Source organism: Lipotes vexillifer, unplaced genomic scaffold (assembly GCF_000442215.2).
Source record: "Lipotes vexillifer unplaced genomic scaffold, Lipotes_vexillifer_v1.1 scaffold627, whole genome shotgun sequence".
Lineage (NCBI taxonomy): Eukaryota > Metazoa > Chordata > Mammalia > Artiodactyla > Lipotidae > Lipotes > Lipotes vexillifer.
Window position 1 is genome coordinate 1,024,080 of NW_006787891.1, and position 14,538 is coordinate 1,038,617.

Here is a 14,538-nt window from a genome sequence, read left to right on the forward strand (position 1 = left end):
TAACTACATCAATTGCTGTGAGATAAAGGAAGAGGCCTGGGAAGGTAGCAGGATACAAGATCAACATACAGAAATCTGTTGCATTTCTTTACACTAACAATGAAATATCAGAAAAGGAGAGTAAAAAGCAATCTCTTTTAAAATTACATAAAAACAAACAAACAAACAAAAACAAAACTTAGGAATAAACCTGACCAAGGAGGTGAAAGACCTATATGCTGAGAACTATAAAACACTGATAAAGGAAATTAAAGATGATTCAAAGAAATGGAAAGATAACCCATGTTCTTGAATTGGAAGAATTAATATTGTTAAAATGGTCATATTACCCAAAGTAATCTACAGATTTAATGTGATCCCTATCAAATTACCCATGACATTTTACACAGAATGAGAAGAAATAATCCTAAAATTTATATGGAACCATAAAAGACCCATAATTGCCAAAGCAATCCTGAGGAAAAAGAACAAAGCTGGAGGCACAACCCTCCCAGACTTCAGACAATACTATAAAACTACAGTAATTTAAACAGCATGGTATTGGCACAAAAACAGACACATGATTCAATGGAATAGAATAGAAAGCTCAGAAATAAACCCACATACCTTCAGCCAATTAATCTTCAACAAAGGAGGCAAGACTATACAGTGGAGAAAAGACAGTCTCTTCAGCAAGCAGTGTTGGGAAAGCTGGATAGCCCCATGTAAACCAATGAAGTTAGAACACTTCCTCACACCATACACAAAAATAAATTCAAAATGGCTTAAAGACTTAAATATAAGACATGACACCATAAGACTCCTAGAACAGAACATAGGCAAAACATTCTCTGACACAAATCGTACCAGCATTTTCTTAGGCCAGTCTCCCAAGGCAACAGAAATAAAAGCAAAAATAAACAAATGGGACCTAATCAAACTTACAAGCTTTTGCACAGCAAAGAAAACCATAAACAAAATGAAAAGACAACCTACAGAGTGGGAGAAAATATTTGCAAACAATGTACCTGACAAAGGCTTAATTTCCAAAATATACAAACAGCTCATACAACAACAAAAAACCAAACAACCCAATCGAAAAATGGGCAGAAGACCTAAATAGACATTTCTCCAAAGACATACAGATGGCCAACAGGCACCTGAAAAGATGCTCAACTTTGCTAATTATTAGAGAAATGTGCATCAAAAATACAATGAGGTAATACCTCACACTGGTCAGAATGGCCATCATTAAAAAGCCTACAAATAATAAATGGTGGAGAGGGTGTGGAGAAAAGGGGACTCTCCTACACTATTGGTGGGAATGTAAATTGGTACAGCCACTATGGAAAACAGTATGGAGGTTCCTTAAAAAACTAAAAATAGAGTTGCCATATGATCCAGCAATCCCACTCCTGGGCATATGTCCAGAGAAAACTCTCAATTCAAAAAGGTGCACCCCAGTGTTCACAGCAGTACTATTTACAATAGCCAAGACATGGAAGCACCCTAAATGTCCATCAACACATGAATGGATAAAGAAGATGTAGTATAGATATACTATTGAATACTATTCAGCTATAACAAACAATGAAATAATGCCATTTGTAGCAAGAAGGATGGACCTAGAGATTATCATACTAAGTGAAGTAAGTCAGAAAGAGAAAGATAAATATTATGATATCACTTATATGTGGAATCTAAAATATGATACAAATGAACTTATTTACAAAATAGAAATAGACTCACAGACATAGAAAACAAACTTATGGTTACCAAAGGGGAAAGAGGGAGCAGGGATAAATTAGGAGTTTGGGATTAGCAGATACAAACTACTATACATAAAATAGATAACAACCAGGTCCTACTGCATAGCACAGGGAACTATATTCAATATTCTGTAATAAACCTTAATGGGGAAAAAATACATATATATATATATGGACCACTGTGCTGTACACCAGAAACTAGCACAACATTGTAAATCAGCTATACTTCAATAAAAAAAAAAAGAAGGAATAGGACTGAGAAGTAACCTCTGGGTTTAGCAATGAGAAGGTCTCCAGTGTCTCGAGCTAAGGTGGTTTTAGTGAAGTGGTAGTGTGTGAAATAGACTGAGCAATGACTGAAATATTACTAAAACATATAAGAAGTGTTACAGATCATTCAACAGGCTTGGCTATGAAACAGAAAAGAAAAAGCAATAATTGGAGAACGGAGCGTTAAGGGAGTGGAATTTTTTTCCTTTGAAAAACAAGTACACATAGAAAAGAGGTTAATAAAGATAGTAATGATAAGAAGAGAAAAGAAAATTGCTATTGCCAGGTACTTGGAAAGGTAGAAGGAGAAAAGATCTAAAGTACGGTGAGGGATTTGGTTCAAGATGGTGGAGTATAGGGATGTGCGCTCGCTCCCTCCTGTGAGAGCACTGGAATCACAACTCACTGCTGAACAGTCACTAACAGGAAGACACTGGAACTCAACAAAAAAGATACTCCACATCCAAAGACAAAGGAGAAACCACAATAAGATGGTAGGAGGGGCGCAATCACAATAAAAACAAATCCCATAACTGCTGGGTGGGTGACTCACAAACTGGAGAACACTTATACCACAGAAGTCCACCCCCGGGAGTGAAGGTTCTGAGCCCCATGTCAGGCTTCCCAACCTGGGGGTCCAGCAACGGGAGGAGGAATTCCTAGAGAATCAGACTTCGAAGGCTAGCGGGATTTGATTGCAGGACTTCGACAGGACTGGGGGAAACAGTGCCACTCTTGGAGGGCACACACAAAATAGTGTGTGCATCGGGACCCAGGGGGAGAAGCAGTGACCCCATAGGAGACTGAACCAGACCTACCTGCTAGTGTTGGAGGGTCTCCTGCAGAGGCGGGGGGTGGCTGTGGCTCAACATGAGGACAAGGATACTGGCAGCAGAAGTTCTGGGAAGTACTCCTTGGTGTGAGCCCTCCCAGAGTCCGCCATTAGCCCCACCAAAGAGCCAGGTAGGCTCCAGTGTTGGGTCGCCTCAGGCCAAACAACCAACAGGGAGGGAACCCAGCCCACCCATCAGCAGACAAGTGGATTACAATTTTACTGAGCTCTGCCCACCAGAGCAACACCCAGCTCTACCCACTACCAGTCCCCCGCATCAGGAAGCTTGCACAAGCCTCTTAGATAGCCTCATCCACCAGAGGGCAGACAGCAGAAGCAAGAACTACAGTTCTGTAGCCTGTGCAAAGAAATGAAGGCAGCCTAAGAGACCTCTGGGACAACATTAAAGGCAACAATATTCACATTATAGGGGTCCCAGAAGGAGAAGAGAGAGAGAAAGGACCCGAGAAAATATTTGAAGAGATTATAGTCAAAGCTTCCCTAACATGGGAAAGGAAATAGCCACCCAAGTCCAGGAAGCCACAGAGAATCCCAGGCAGGAGAAACCCAAGGAGAAACATGCCGAGATGCACAGTAATCAAACTGACAAAAGTTAAAGACAAAGAAAAATTATTGAAAGCAACAAGGGAAAAACGACAAATATACAAGGGAACTCGCATGAGGTCAACAGCTGATTTCTCGGCAGAAACTCTACAAGCCAGAAGGGAGTGGCATGATATAGCTGAAGTGATGAAAGGGAAGAACCTTCAAGCAAGATTACACTACCCAACAAGGATCTCATTCAGATTCAACAGAGAAATCAAAAGCTTTACAGCCAAGCAAAAGCTAAGAGAATTCAGCACCACCAAACCAGCTCTACAACAAATGCTAAAGGAACTTCTCTAAGTGGGAAACACAAGAGAAGAAAAGGACCTACAAAAACAAACCCATAACAATTAAGAAAATGGTCATAGGAACATACATATTGATAATTACCTTAAATGTGAATGGATTAAATGCTCCAACCAAAAGACAAAGGCTTGCTGAATGGATACAAAAACAAGACCCATATATATGTTGTCTACAAGAGACCCACTTCAGACCTAGGGACACATACTGACTGAAAGTGAGGGGACGGAAAAAGATATTCCATGCAAATGGAAATCAAAAGAAAGCTGGAGTAGCAATACTCATATCAGATAAAATAGACTTTAAAATAATGTTACAAGAGAAAAGGAAGGATACTACATAATGATCAAGGGATCAACCCAACAAGAAGATATAACAATTGTAAATATTTGTGCACCCAACATAGGAACACCTCAATGCATAAGGCAACTGCTAACGCTCTAAAAGAGGAAATTGACAGTAACACAATAATAGTGGGGGACCTTAACACCTCACTTACACCAATGGACAGATCATCCAAACAGAATATTAATAATGAAACACAAGCTTTAAATGACACAATAGACCAGATAAATTTAATGGATATATGTAGGACATTCCATCCAAACACAGCAGATTACACTTTCTCTTCAAGTGCACACAGAACATTCTCAAGGATAGATCACATCTTGAGTCACAAATGAAGCCTCAGTACATTTAAGAAAAAAGAAATCATATCAAGCATCTTCTCTGACAATGCTATGAGATTAGAAATCAATTACAGGGAAAAAAAAGTAAAAAACACAAACACATGGACGCTTAAAAAATATGTGACTAAATAACCAAGAGATCACTGAAGAAATCAAAGAGGAAATCAAAAAATACCTAGAGACAAATGACAATGAAAATACGATGATCCAAAACCTATGGGATCCTCCAGCAAAAGCAGTTCTAAGAGGGAAGTTTATACCTATAGAAACCTACCTCAAGAAACAAGAAAAATCTCAAATAATTTAACCTTACACCTAAAGGAACTAGAGAAAGAAGAACAAAACCCAAAGTTAGTAGAAGGAAAGAAATCATAAGGATCAGAGCAGAAATAAATGAAATACGAACAAAGAAAACAATAGCAAAGATCAATAAAACTAAAAGCTGGTTCTTTGAGAAGATAAACAAAATTGATAAACCTTTAGCCAGACTCATCAAGAAAAAGAGGGACAGGACTCAAATTAATAAAATTAGAAATGAAAAAGGAGAAGTTACAATGGACACTGCAGAAATACAAAGCATCCTAAGAGACTACTACAAGCAACTCTATGCCAATAAAATGGACAACCTGGAAGAAATGGACAAATTCTTAGAAAGATATAACCTTCCAAGACTGAACTGAATAGAAAATATGAACAGACCAATCACAAGTAATGAAGTTGAAACTGTGATTAAAAATCTTCCAACAAACAAAAGTCCAGGACCAGATGGCTTCACAGGTGAATTCTATCAAACATTTAGAGAAGAGCTAACACCCATCCTTCTCAAACTCTTCCAAAAAATTGCAGAGGAAGCAACACTCCCAAGCTCATTCTATAAGGCCACCATCACCCTGATACCAAAACCAGACAAAGATACTACAAGAAAAGAAAATTACAGACCAATATCACTGATAAATATAGATGCAAAAATCCTCAACAGAATACTAGCAAACAGAATCCAACAACACATTAAAAGGATCATACACCATGATCAAGTGGGATTTATCCCAGGGATGCAAGGATTCTTCAATATATGTAAATCAATCAATGTGATACACCATATTAACAAACTGAAGAATAAAAACCATATGATCATCTCAATAGATGCAGAGTAAGCTTTCGACAAAATTCAACACCATTTATGATAAAAACTCTCCAGAAAGTGGGCATAGAGGGAACCTGCCTCAACATAATAAAGGCCATATACGACAAATCCACAGCAAACATCATTCTCAATGGTGAAAAACTGAAAGCACTTCCTCTGAGATCAGGAACAAGACAAGGATGTCCACTCTCGCCACTATTATTCAACATAGGTTTGGAAGTCCTAGCCATGGCAATCAGAGAAGAAAAAGAAATAAAAAGAATACAAATTGGAAAAGACGAAGTAAAACTGTCACTGTTTGCAGATGACATAATACTATACATATAGAATCCTAAAGATGCCACCAGAAAACTACTAGAGTTAATTGAATTGGGAGATTGGGATTGACATATATACACTAATATGTATAAAACAGATAACTAATAAGAACCTGCTGTATAAAAAAATAAATAAAATAAAATTCAAGAAAAAAAATAAAGTACAGGTGAAAGGATGATCTCAAACAGGAGAAGGTATAACACATCTTTCCATTTGTGGATAGAGCTATGTTTTGAGGTTTGATGGTGGGAAGTTGTTTATGATGAGACTCTTACTTCTGTGTGAAATAAGTCATTTCAGAAAATGAGGGAGAAATGGTATTGTCTGATGTTTGAGGACCAGAGAGTTTAAAAGGCCACTGAGGTTACTGAGAATGAAAAGGAGGTGATTAGAGTTATACAAAAGCTTGTTGGCCAACGTTCAATGCCTTCTTGAGGCTGAAGATCATGATAGTCTCTAATAAATGACGGAAATAACTAGGACGTCAGTATAGGCAGCAATGAGATGGTAGAGGAGGAGGAATAGCCCAAGATATAAATCTCACTCCAGAAAGAATTTGTAAGATGAGTTATCAGGTTTTAGTATAAAATGATGATTTACTGTCATAGAAACTTGATTGCGAATCTCAGCTACTAGGTGTGTGACCCTGGGCAAGCTACTTGGCTTCTCTCAAAATTTCAATTTCATCTTCTGTAAAATATAGACATCTCATCTGACTGTTGTGAAATTAAATGATAAAATATACATCAAGGGCTTAGCGTGATGCCCAGCACACAGTAAATCCTCACTAAATGTTAAATATTTTACTAGACTATTTAGTAAGTTTTAAAGATATTAGAGTATGTTTTATATGAAATAGGTGTTATAAAAGGCAAACTGGAAAGGTTTAGAAATGACAGGAATACTAGGAAATTGAGTCTATAGAGAAAAAAATATGGAGATAAAAGAAACAGAGAAGGTAAGATCATTGGAACAACTTAATTCTTGGACAATGACCAAAGGTAACTAGGAGGTGAAACATGATGGATCTGACTGGCTATAAAGCTAAACAAACTCCCAGGTGTCTTCTGGTGGATAAAGAGTAAAAAGTCTCATCCCTGCACACTGCAGTTTGAGGAGCTGGTATATGGGTTCTGAAGTTTCACAATTTGAATTCTACAAGTAGGTAGTTGAGACAAAAGACTCAGGGAAAGTAGGCTAAACTTTCCCTTTGACTAGTCCTAAATTAATACTCTCTCCTTTAGAAGGGCTCTCGCCTCTTTATTACAGGAGCATACTCGGCTGGTAGTCTCTCTTATGCACGTGTTTATACAGTTTCCATATGAATACTTTTCTCCCTTCATCTCCCCTCAACTTCTGCCCATATTTTGATTCAATTTAAGCCTTTTCCATACCTCTTGCACCTGAACAAACATCTGCACATTATATATGGATTGTTCATAGTTATTCCACATGCAACCGACATCCAGTTTAAGTTCATCAAGGGTAAAAACCAAGATTCTTGCTGCCTAACAGTGTTAAACACATAGTAGGCACTTAAATGTTTCAGGGCAAAAGGTCAGGTGGTTTTTTCCTAAAGAACTGTACTGATATCAGTATGTCTTATTTCAGTCTTCCAACAAGTTTTACTACTATAAAATAAATTAAGGAGCATACAAAATATAATAATATCAAACAGCAACTGGCAAGCTTTTTCTTAAAAGAGTCAGAGTAAATATTTCGGGCTTGCGAACCATACAGTCTCTGTTGAAACTACTTAACTATGCTCTTGTAGCACAAAAGAAGCCATAAACAATGTGCAAATAAATACAGCATGGTTGTATTCCAATCTTTATAGATAAATCGCCAGCCAGCAGGCTGTAGTTTGCCAAGTCGTGTACCATAAGGAAAATGCTTAGAATTTATTACATGTTGTAAAAGGAAAACAGCTCAGCAAATTCAAAAAGTTCGAAGACAACTGATGAGAAAATACTATACTCTCCTTTGAGAAATATATTGGGAGCGCTTGGTTTTTGCTATTATATGAAATAATAACAAATTAAATCTATGAAAAGTATGACATTCTAAGGTGATCCCCATGATCCGGTTTCCTGGTATATGTCTTTGTGTAATCTCTTCTCTATGAATATGGGTGGAACCTGCGACCTGCTTTTTGCCCAAAGTATATGGCAAAGGTGATGGGACATCATTTCTGTTACATAAAATTGTGTCATCTGTCTTGTTGAGAGACATTCTTCCTTACTGGTCTTGAAGAAATAAGATGCCGGTTGTGAGAGAGTGCCTCTGGCTGACAGCAAGGAACTGAATGCTGTCAACCACCGTGTGAGCTTGGAAGCAGATCCTTCCTTCTTCTGCCAAACCTTCAGTGAGAACCCAGCCCTGACTGACACCTTGACTGTCCGCTTGCAGAGGACCCAGCTAAGCTGTGCCTGGACTCCTGACCCACACAAATTGTGAGATGATAAATGTGTGTTCTTTTTAAGCTATTAAGTTTATGTTAATATTGTCACACAGCAATAGGTAACTAATACAGAAGTACACTTATAGCTGGTTGTAATTAATTGTTTAAAAGCATATTTTTCTCCTACTTCTAGATCTAAAATTATATAATTAACCTGAGACTAAATTAAAAATAATGCTTTCATAAATGTCACATAACTTGTATTTCAATTACTGACTTCTATTAAATCTTTTTGATGCTCGCTAGCTCCACATATAGACCAAGATCCTTTATGTAAAAGGAAGCTGTGTGAACTTTAAATATTTATGCCATCCTTTCACTTTTGATACTTTTCAGGTGTTCCATATTTACCCGTGTACCAGACTGTCAGAAAGCGATTTAAGTATAAAACATCTCAAAACCTATTCCAGTACTGAAGGATGAAACATGTTCTAAGAAAACTCTATCTTTGATTTTCAAAGTAAATGTAGGAGCCCCTTAGTTCTTCAATCTATTGCTCAGAGAAGGGCCTTTTAAGTATTCATATTCATTTATTTTGTTGCATTCCGAAGGTCTAAAGTAGACCTACCATGGGTTTTCTGGCAGTGCTCACTGTCTCCAGTTTCCATAGTTACATTGCTTCTGAAACCGTAAATCCACTACTCTGTTACGCCACACTCATGTGCATGTACACACTGAGACACAGAGTTATCTTGGTAAATGAGAGAATGGTTAAAATGTTCACAGTCTATAGTGAAAAGTTATTAATGCAAATCATCTTCAGGCTTTAATTTTCCTCACTTGTGGAATAAAAAATATCTTTGACTGATGAGCAGTATAGTAATGGCCTAAGCTCCTAACCACTGACCTTAAATCTCCATATTTGGTTTGTATTTCGAACTATTCATCCATTTCTTAAGGCAGAATTCATCTGTTGTACAAGCTGTATTGACCAGGAAACGGAGAAAAGTAGAAAACCTAGTAGATAAGATTCCTTCTGCTAATCTCTCAAAGAAATGTAAAAATGCTTCCAAATTTTGTTTTAAGATTTCCTACAGAAAACAAGCTAACAGATAATAAAACTAAGTTTACTTAAGTTATACATATTTTTTAAAATCTTATACACTTAGAAGGAGTTGAGAGTAGGGCATAAACAATAATGAGACGATTAAAAATATTAGCTTTATGGAAAGACCAGACTGTAAAGGCAAGGTCTTTGCTTTATACTTGTTATATTGTTTTATGCAATTATTCATTCAACAAATAGTTATTTAATACCTAGCTTAATACTTGGTGAATTGATATTTCATCAAAGGCAGACCCTTTTTTTTATCTGTCACTGTGCTTTAGTTATTCTTATTTGAGTTTTTCCTTATTATATATTGTCAAAAAATCTCCTTAGCTAGATCACCAAGTTCATTAGACATGTGTTGTTTCCGCATAACTGCTGACATCAACACTAAACTTTCTGTCACTATGTAACAAGGATCCTCTTCCTCCAGTTTTCAGTAACATGGACCTTCTCCCTTTACAGCCTCACTGGCAGTGTCCTCAAAGTACAGAGTTCTACTAACGATCTCTTTACAGTGATTTAGGCTTTTTCTAATGTGTTCCTCAAAATCCTTCCAGCCCTTGCCCACTGCCTGGTTCTAAAGCCACTCCCATATTTTTATTTTATATTTGTTATGGAAGCACTCACTTTTAAAACACCAAAATCTGTTATGAAATAACATTTTCAATGTTTGCAGAAGATGATTGCCTACTTAGAAAATTCAAGTGAATCTATAAACAATTCAAAAGTTGCTGGTTATAAGATGGATATACAAAAGTCAATAGTAGTCCTTCGTACAGCTACAATCAACAATAAAGTGTAGTAATAATAAACACATCTATTATGGTATTAACTTATGTTGTAATTATTTACTTTACTTATGTCTCCTCCTTAAGGGAAGAGAGTAACTTATTTATATTTGTAACCCCAATATCCAGCATGCACCTGGGTGTTCAACGAACATTTTTTGAATGAATTATCAGTCGTCATTAGATTCTTAGTATCATTCACATATAATTCCACTGGAGAAAAGAATTAAAATTTAGCTAGATAAAGAGAAAAGTCCCAGGTTCAAATCATGAAGTGCCATTCTTCACTTTTCACCTATTAGGACCGGTAAAGATTAAAATGTGTTGATAATACACATTGTTGTTAAGGGTAAGGGTAACCTAATATTCTTATAACAGTTGACTGAAGTATAAGGTAGCATAACCTCTTGGCAGAGCAATCTAATATCTAATACAATTTAACATGCTTCTATCAAGTAAGCCTATATCTTGGAATTTATTCTATAGATACTATATACTTATATGTGTATGCAGACCTTATATAAGACTTGTACAAAAGGATTGTTAGTAACAGAAAATAATGAGTTAAACTTATCAATAGAGAATGATTTAAGTAAATTGTGGCATAACTATACAATAAAATCCTATTCAGTTGTCGAGAAGAATGAGGTATACCTATATGAAGGCACATGGACTGATCTCTAACATGTATTAAGCAGAAAAAGCAAGGTGCTGAATGCTCCCATGTATATTAGCTATGTTGAAATATGTGGGTGGGAAACGCAGGACAGTACTGTCCCTGGGTATGGGGAGTGAGGAACTGAAAGGGCAACCCAATTTTTCTACATGTCCTTTTATATTTTCTGTATTTATATACTTATATCAAAACTGTGAATTATTTTTTCCCAAAATTCCTTCAATCATTCTTTACTTACTAAAAGATAAATTTAAAAACTGCAACTGACATGACCATTTCTAGAATTTAAGCATAGGTCACACTAAATTTGGAGTATTGTATTCAGTTCTGGGCACAGTTAAAGAGACAAGGCCAGGGACTTCCCTGGTGGCGCAATGGTTAAGAATCCGCCTGCCAATGCAGGAGACATGGGTTCGAGTCCTGGTCCGGGAAGATCCCACATGCCACGGAGCAACTAAGCCCATGCGCCACAACTACTGAGCCTGTGCTCTAGAGCCCACCAGCCACAACTACTGAGCCCATGTGCCACAACTTCTGAAGCCCACACGCTCTAGGGTCCGCGCACTGCAACAATGAGTAGCCCCCACTCACCACGACTACAGAAAAGCCCGCATGCAGCAACGAAGACCCAACGCAGCCATAAATAAATAAATGAATTAAAAAAAAAAAAAAAAAAAACGATGCCAGACCAAAAGGTGCGACATGAGAACAACCAGGAGAGTGAGGAGTGTGAAACCAGTTTAAGAAACTATGTCTAGGGCTTCCCTGGTGGCGCAGTGGTTGAGAGTCCTCCTGCTGATGCAGGGGACACGGGTTCGTGCCCCGGTCCGGAGCGGCTGGGCCCGTGAGCCATGGCCACGGAGCCTGTGCTCCGCAACGGGAGAGGCCACAACAGTGAGAGGCCCGTGTACCGGAGACTATGTCTATTTAGTTTGGAGAAGATTTGAGGTGATTAAATAGTTATTTTCATATATTTTAAGAGTGTCATGTGAAAGAGTATCAGAGGACAAAACTAGGAACAACAAACTTGTTACAGGCATACAAATTAAACATTAATATACAGAACTTTCTAATAAATCATACATTTTCAATAACAAAGCATTGCTTTGTAGTGAGCCCTTTAAACTAGATAATCTGTACTCAAATGGTGTTTGACATCTGTCAAGGATTATGGAAAAGTGATTTGTGGCCAAATGGGAGCTTTGATTATATAACTGCCAAGGTTTATTTCAATTCCAAGATTCTATGATCTAAACTTTAAAAAAAGCTAAGTAGGGTTATGTATGTGTATTTAAGTACGAACCAATGAAGCTTTAAAGATGAACAAAAATGTGATTTGTCAGTTTGTTACTTTTCTTCCAGTTAGAAGACAATTATGATAAAAATCTGTGATATATACAATGGGCTTATGTGTACATCAATTTATCAAATGAATCACTGTAATAATCCCAATCTAAATACTGAGATTCTCCAAAAAATCTATTGGCATTAATTTTAGTTATTTTAAAACAAATGCAGGGAGAAGCACTGTGAACATTTTTAAACTATAAGTGCTACATTTTCATATATATATTTTCCTAATTCATTTCAAGTTCAGATCAACATTTTAATTTAAATTAGAACTTAAGGCAATTCCTCTTTAATTTACCTTAACTCTTGTATAATTTACCTTAACACTTGTAGAGTGTTAAATACTTAATTTCAGAATAGGCAAAGCCATAAAATCATTATGCACAAGAGAAAACCGTGACTGGGAAGAGCAAAGTATGTATGCTAGACTAACCAATTAGAAGAACTGTTCCAACGGCCAAACCTCCACCTGGAAATGAAACAAAACCAAGAAGAAAATTAATCTACCTTTTCACATTATCTTTAGCATAAAAGTTAGGCATTATCAAGGATAGGTACTTCAATAACTTCAAAATTGCAGTTAAAAACAACATTTTAATTACCTTTGCAATACTTTGCTTAAGGTGCTATTATGAAATAATTACATATTATATGTAATTATACACTACACATTACAATTACTTTCATAATATACTGTACTATCCTCCTTTCTCCTGTGTTAGGACCATGCAGCATTCAACATAACCAGTTAAGCAATCCATAAATGTTATATTTAGCACTTGCTAATAAATTAGCTCAATAGCTGAGACCTAAATGTGCACATAACTTAACTACAACAGAAGTATAACATAGAAAAGAAAGGTTATTATGCTAGAAATTCCACTTTAATATTTATTCTCAAATTTAATAAGCCTTGGAAAAAAACCCTGATAATTAAAACGAATTCTTTTTCCATTATTAACAATATACACAAAGTCAGGACATACTCTAAATATTTTTGTCATTTCAAACAAAAAAGGCACAATCACAATCACAAAACACATTTACAATTTTACTAGAAAATGTTATTGTAAATATCTGAATTAGGGTAATATGATCATAAACATATAACTCAAATAGTTTATTAGAAATCAATTTAAAATCAAGTTTTAGGAAACTAGAACAACATCAGAAAGATAAAGACATTCAACCATTTGAATCCTGATATTTTGTTTGTAAAACCACTTGTAAAAGTATTACTATGTATAATTAATGTTGCAAACGTTAACAAATTCACTTAAAAATTTAAGAATGTGTACACAAAGAATGAAATGTACTTAAAGTATAATTAACTTAAAAAGAAACTAAAAATTGTTGGACAGTTGAAGACAATATTACTAGGGTTTTGTTTGTCTGCACAAAACGGTGAAACATTTAGAATAACAATAAAGAACTTTTCCTCAAAAAAGTTTTGTAGTGGCGAACACTACATAGAAAAACTTAGTATGAAAAATTCATTTGATAGTGCTTATTTTTTGCCTTGCAAATAAGCATAAATAACTGTTATGTTTCAAAGAATTTGAAATTTGGTAACATGCATGCACACAGAATACAATCCAACATTTGGGGACTTTATAAAGAAAACATTCCAAATTGTTAGAAAACAATTTTTTAAAAAATGAAACCAATACATTTATATATTTTTAAATGGATTTTTTATAGAATCAAATATGTATTTTACTTTCACATTGAGATAAGTTCCTTCATTTTAGCAATTAAAGCCACACCAGACTACACAGGATAACTCCAAATGTTGGTCAAACTAAAAGATTAACGTAAACTGAAATACGTGTGATGATAATAACCATAAAGAATCAGAGCAAATTTTCTTTGGGACAAGATTAGACTAAATATTTAATTTTATAGTTTGTGCTACATATAGACCACTACTTTTTAATCCACTTTAAATCATACTTTCCAACTCCTTACTTCACTACTTTCCCTTACATGCAAAAATAAATATTTAACTACGTAATCATCATTTTGTGTATTTGAGATGAAATAATACAAGCACATAACAGATACTGCAATGTCTAGTCTACAGCAAGTACTATAAAAAAGTTAGCAGCCTTTCTTTCTATAACTTAATTTTTATAGGAAGGATTTAGATTTCTTATCTAAACTTCTTTGGGTCTACATTCATATCTCCTCAAATTAGGAAGTTATATAAGGCCTCCAAGTCAAATAGTTAGAGAAGTATTTTGTGAATTATATTCACAGTGAAATAATGAGAACAGATAGTTTCCCTATTAAATGAAGTGAT

At 35.8% G+C, this 14,538-nt stretch overlaps 1 protein-coding gene across 2 annotated transcripts in view; it reads right to left on the reverse strand.

Moving 5' to 3' along the window:
- The window catches only part of ELP4 (elongator acetyltransferase complex subunit 4), a 249,546-nt gene that overhangs the window by 229,555 nt on the left and 5,453 nt on the right, over positions 1 to 14,538 (reverse strand). For both annotated transcript variants that reach the window (XM_007460926.1, XM_007460925.1), the window contains exon 2: positions 12,670 to 12,705. In XM_007460926.1, the coding sequence (XP_007460988.1) occupies positions 12,670 to 12,705 (36 nt within the window). The remainder of the gene's footprint in view (positions 1 to 12,669; positions 12,706 to 14,538) is intronic.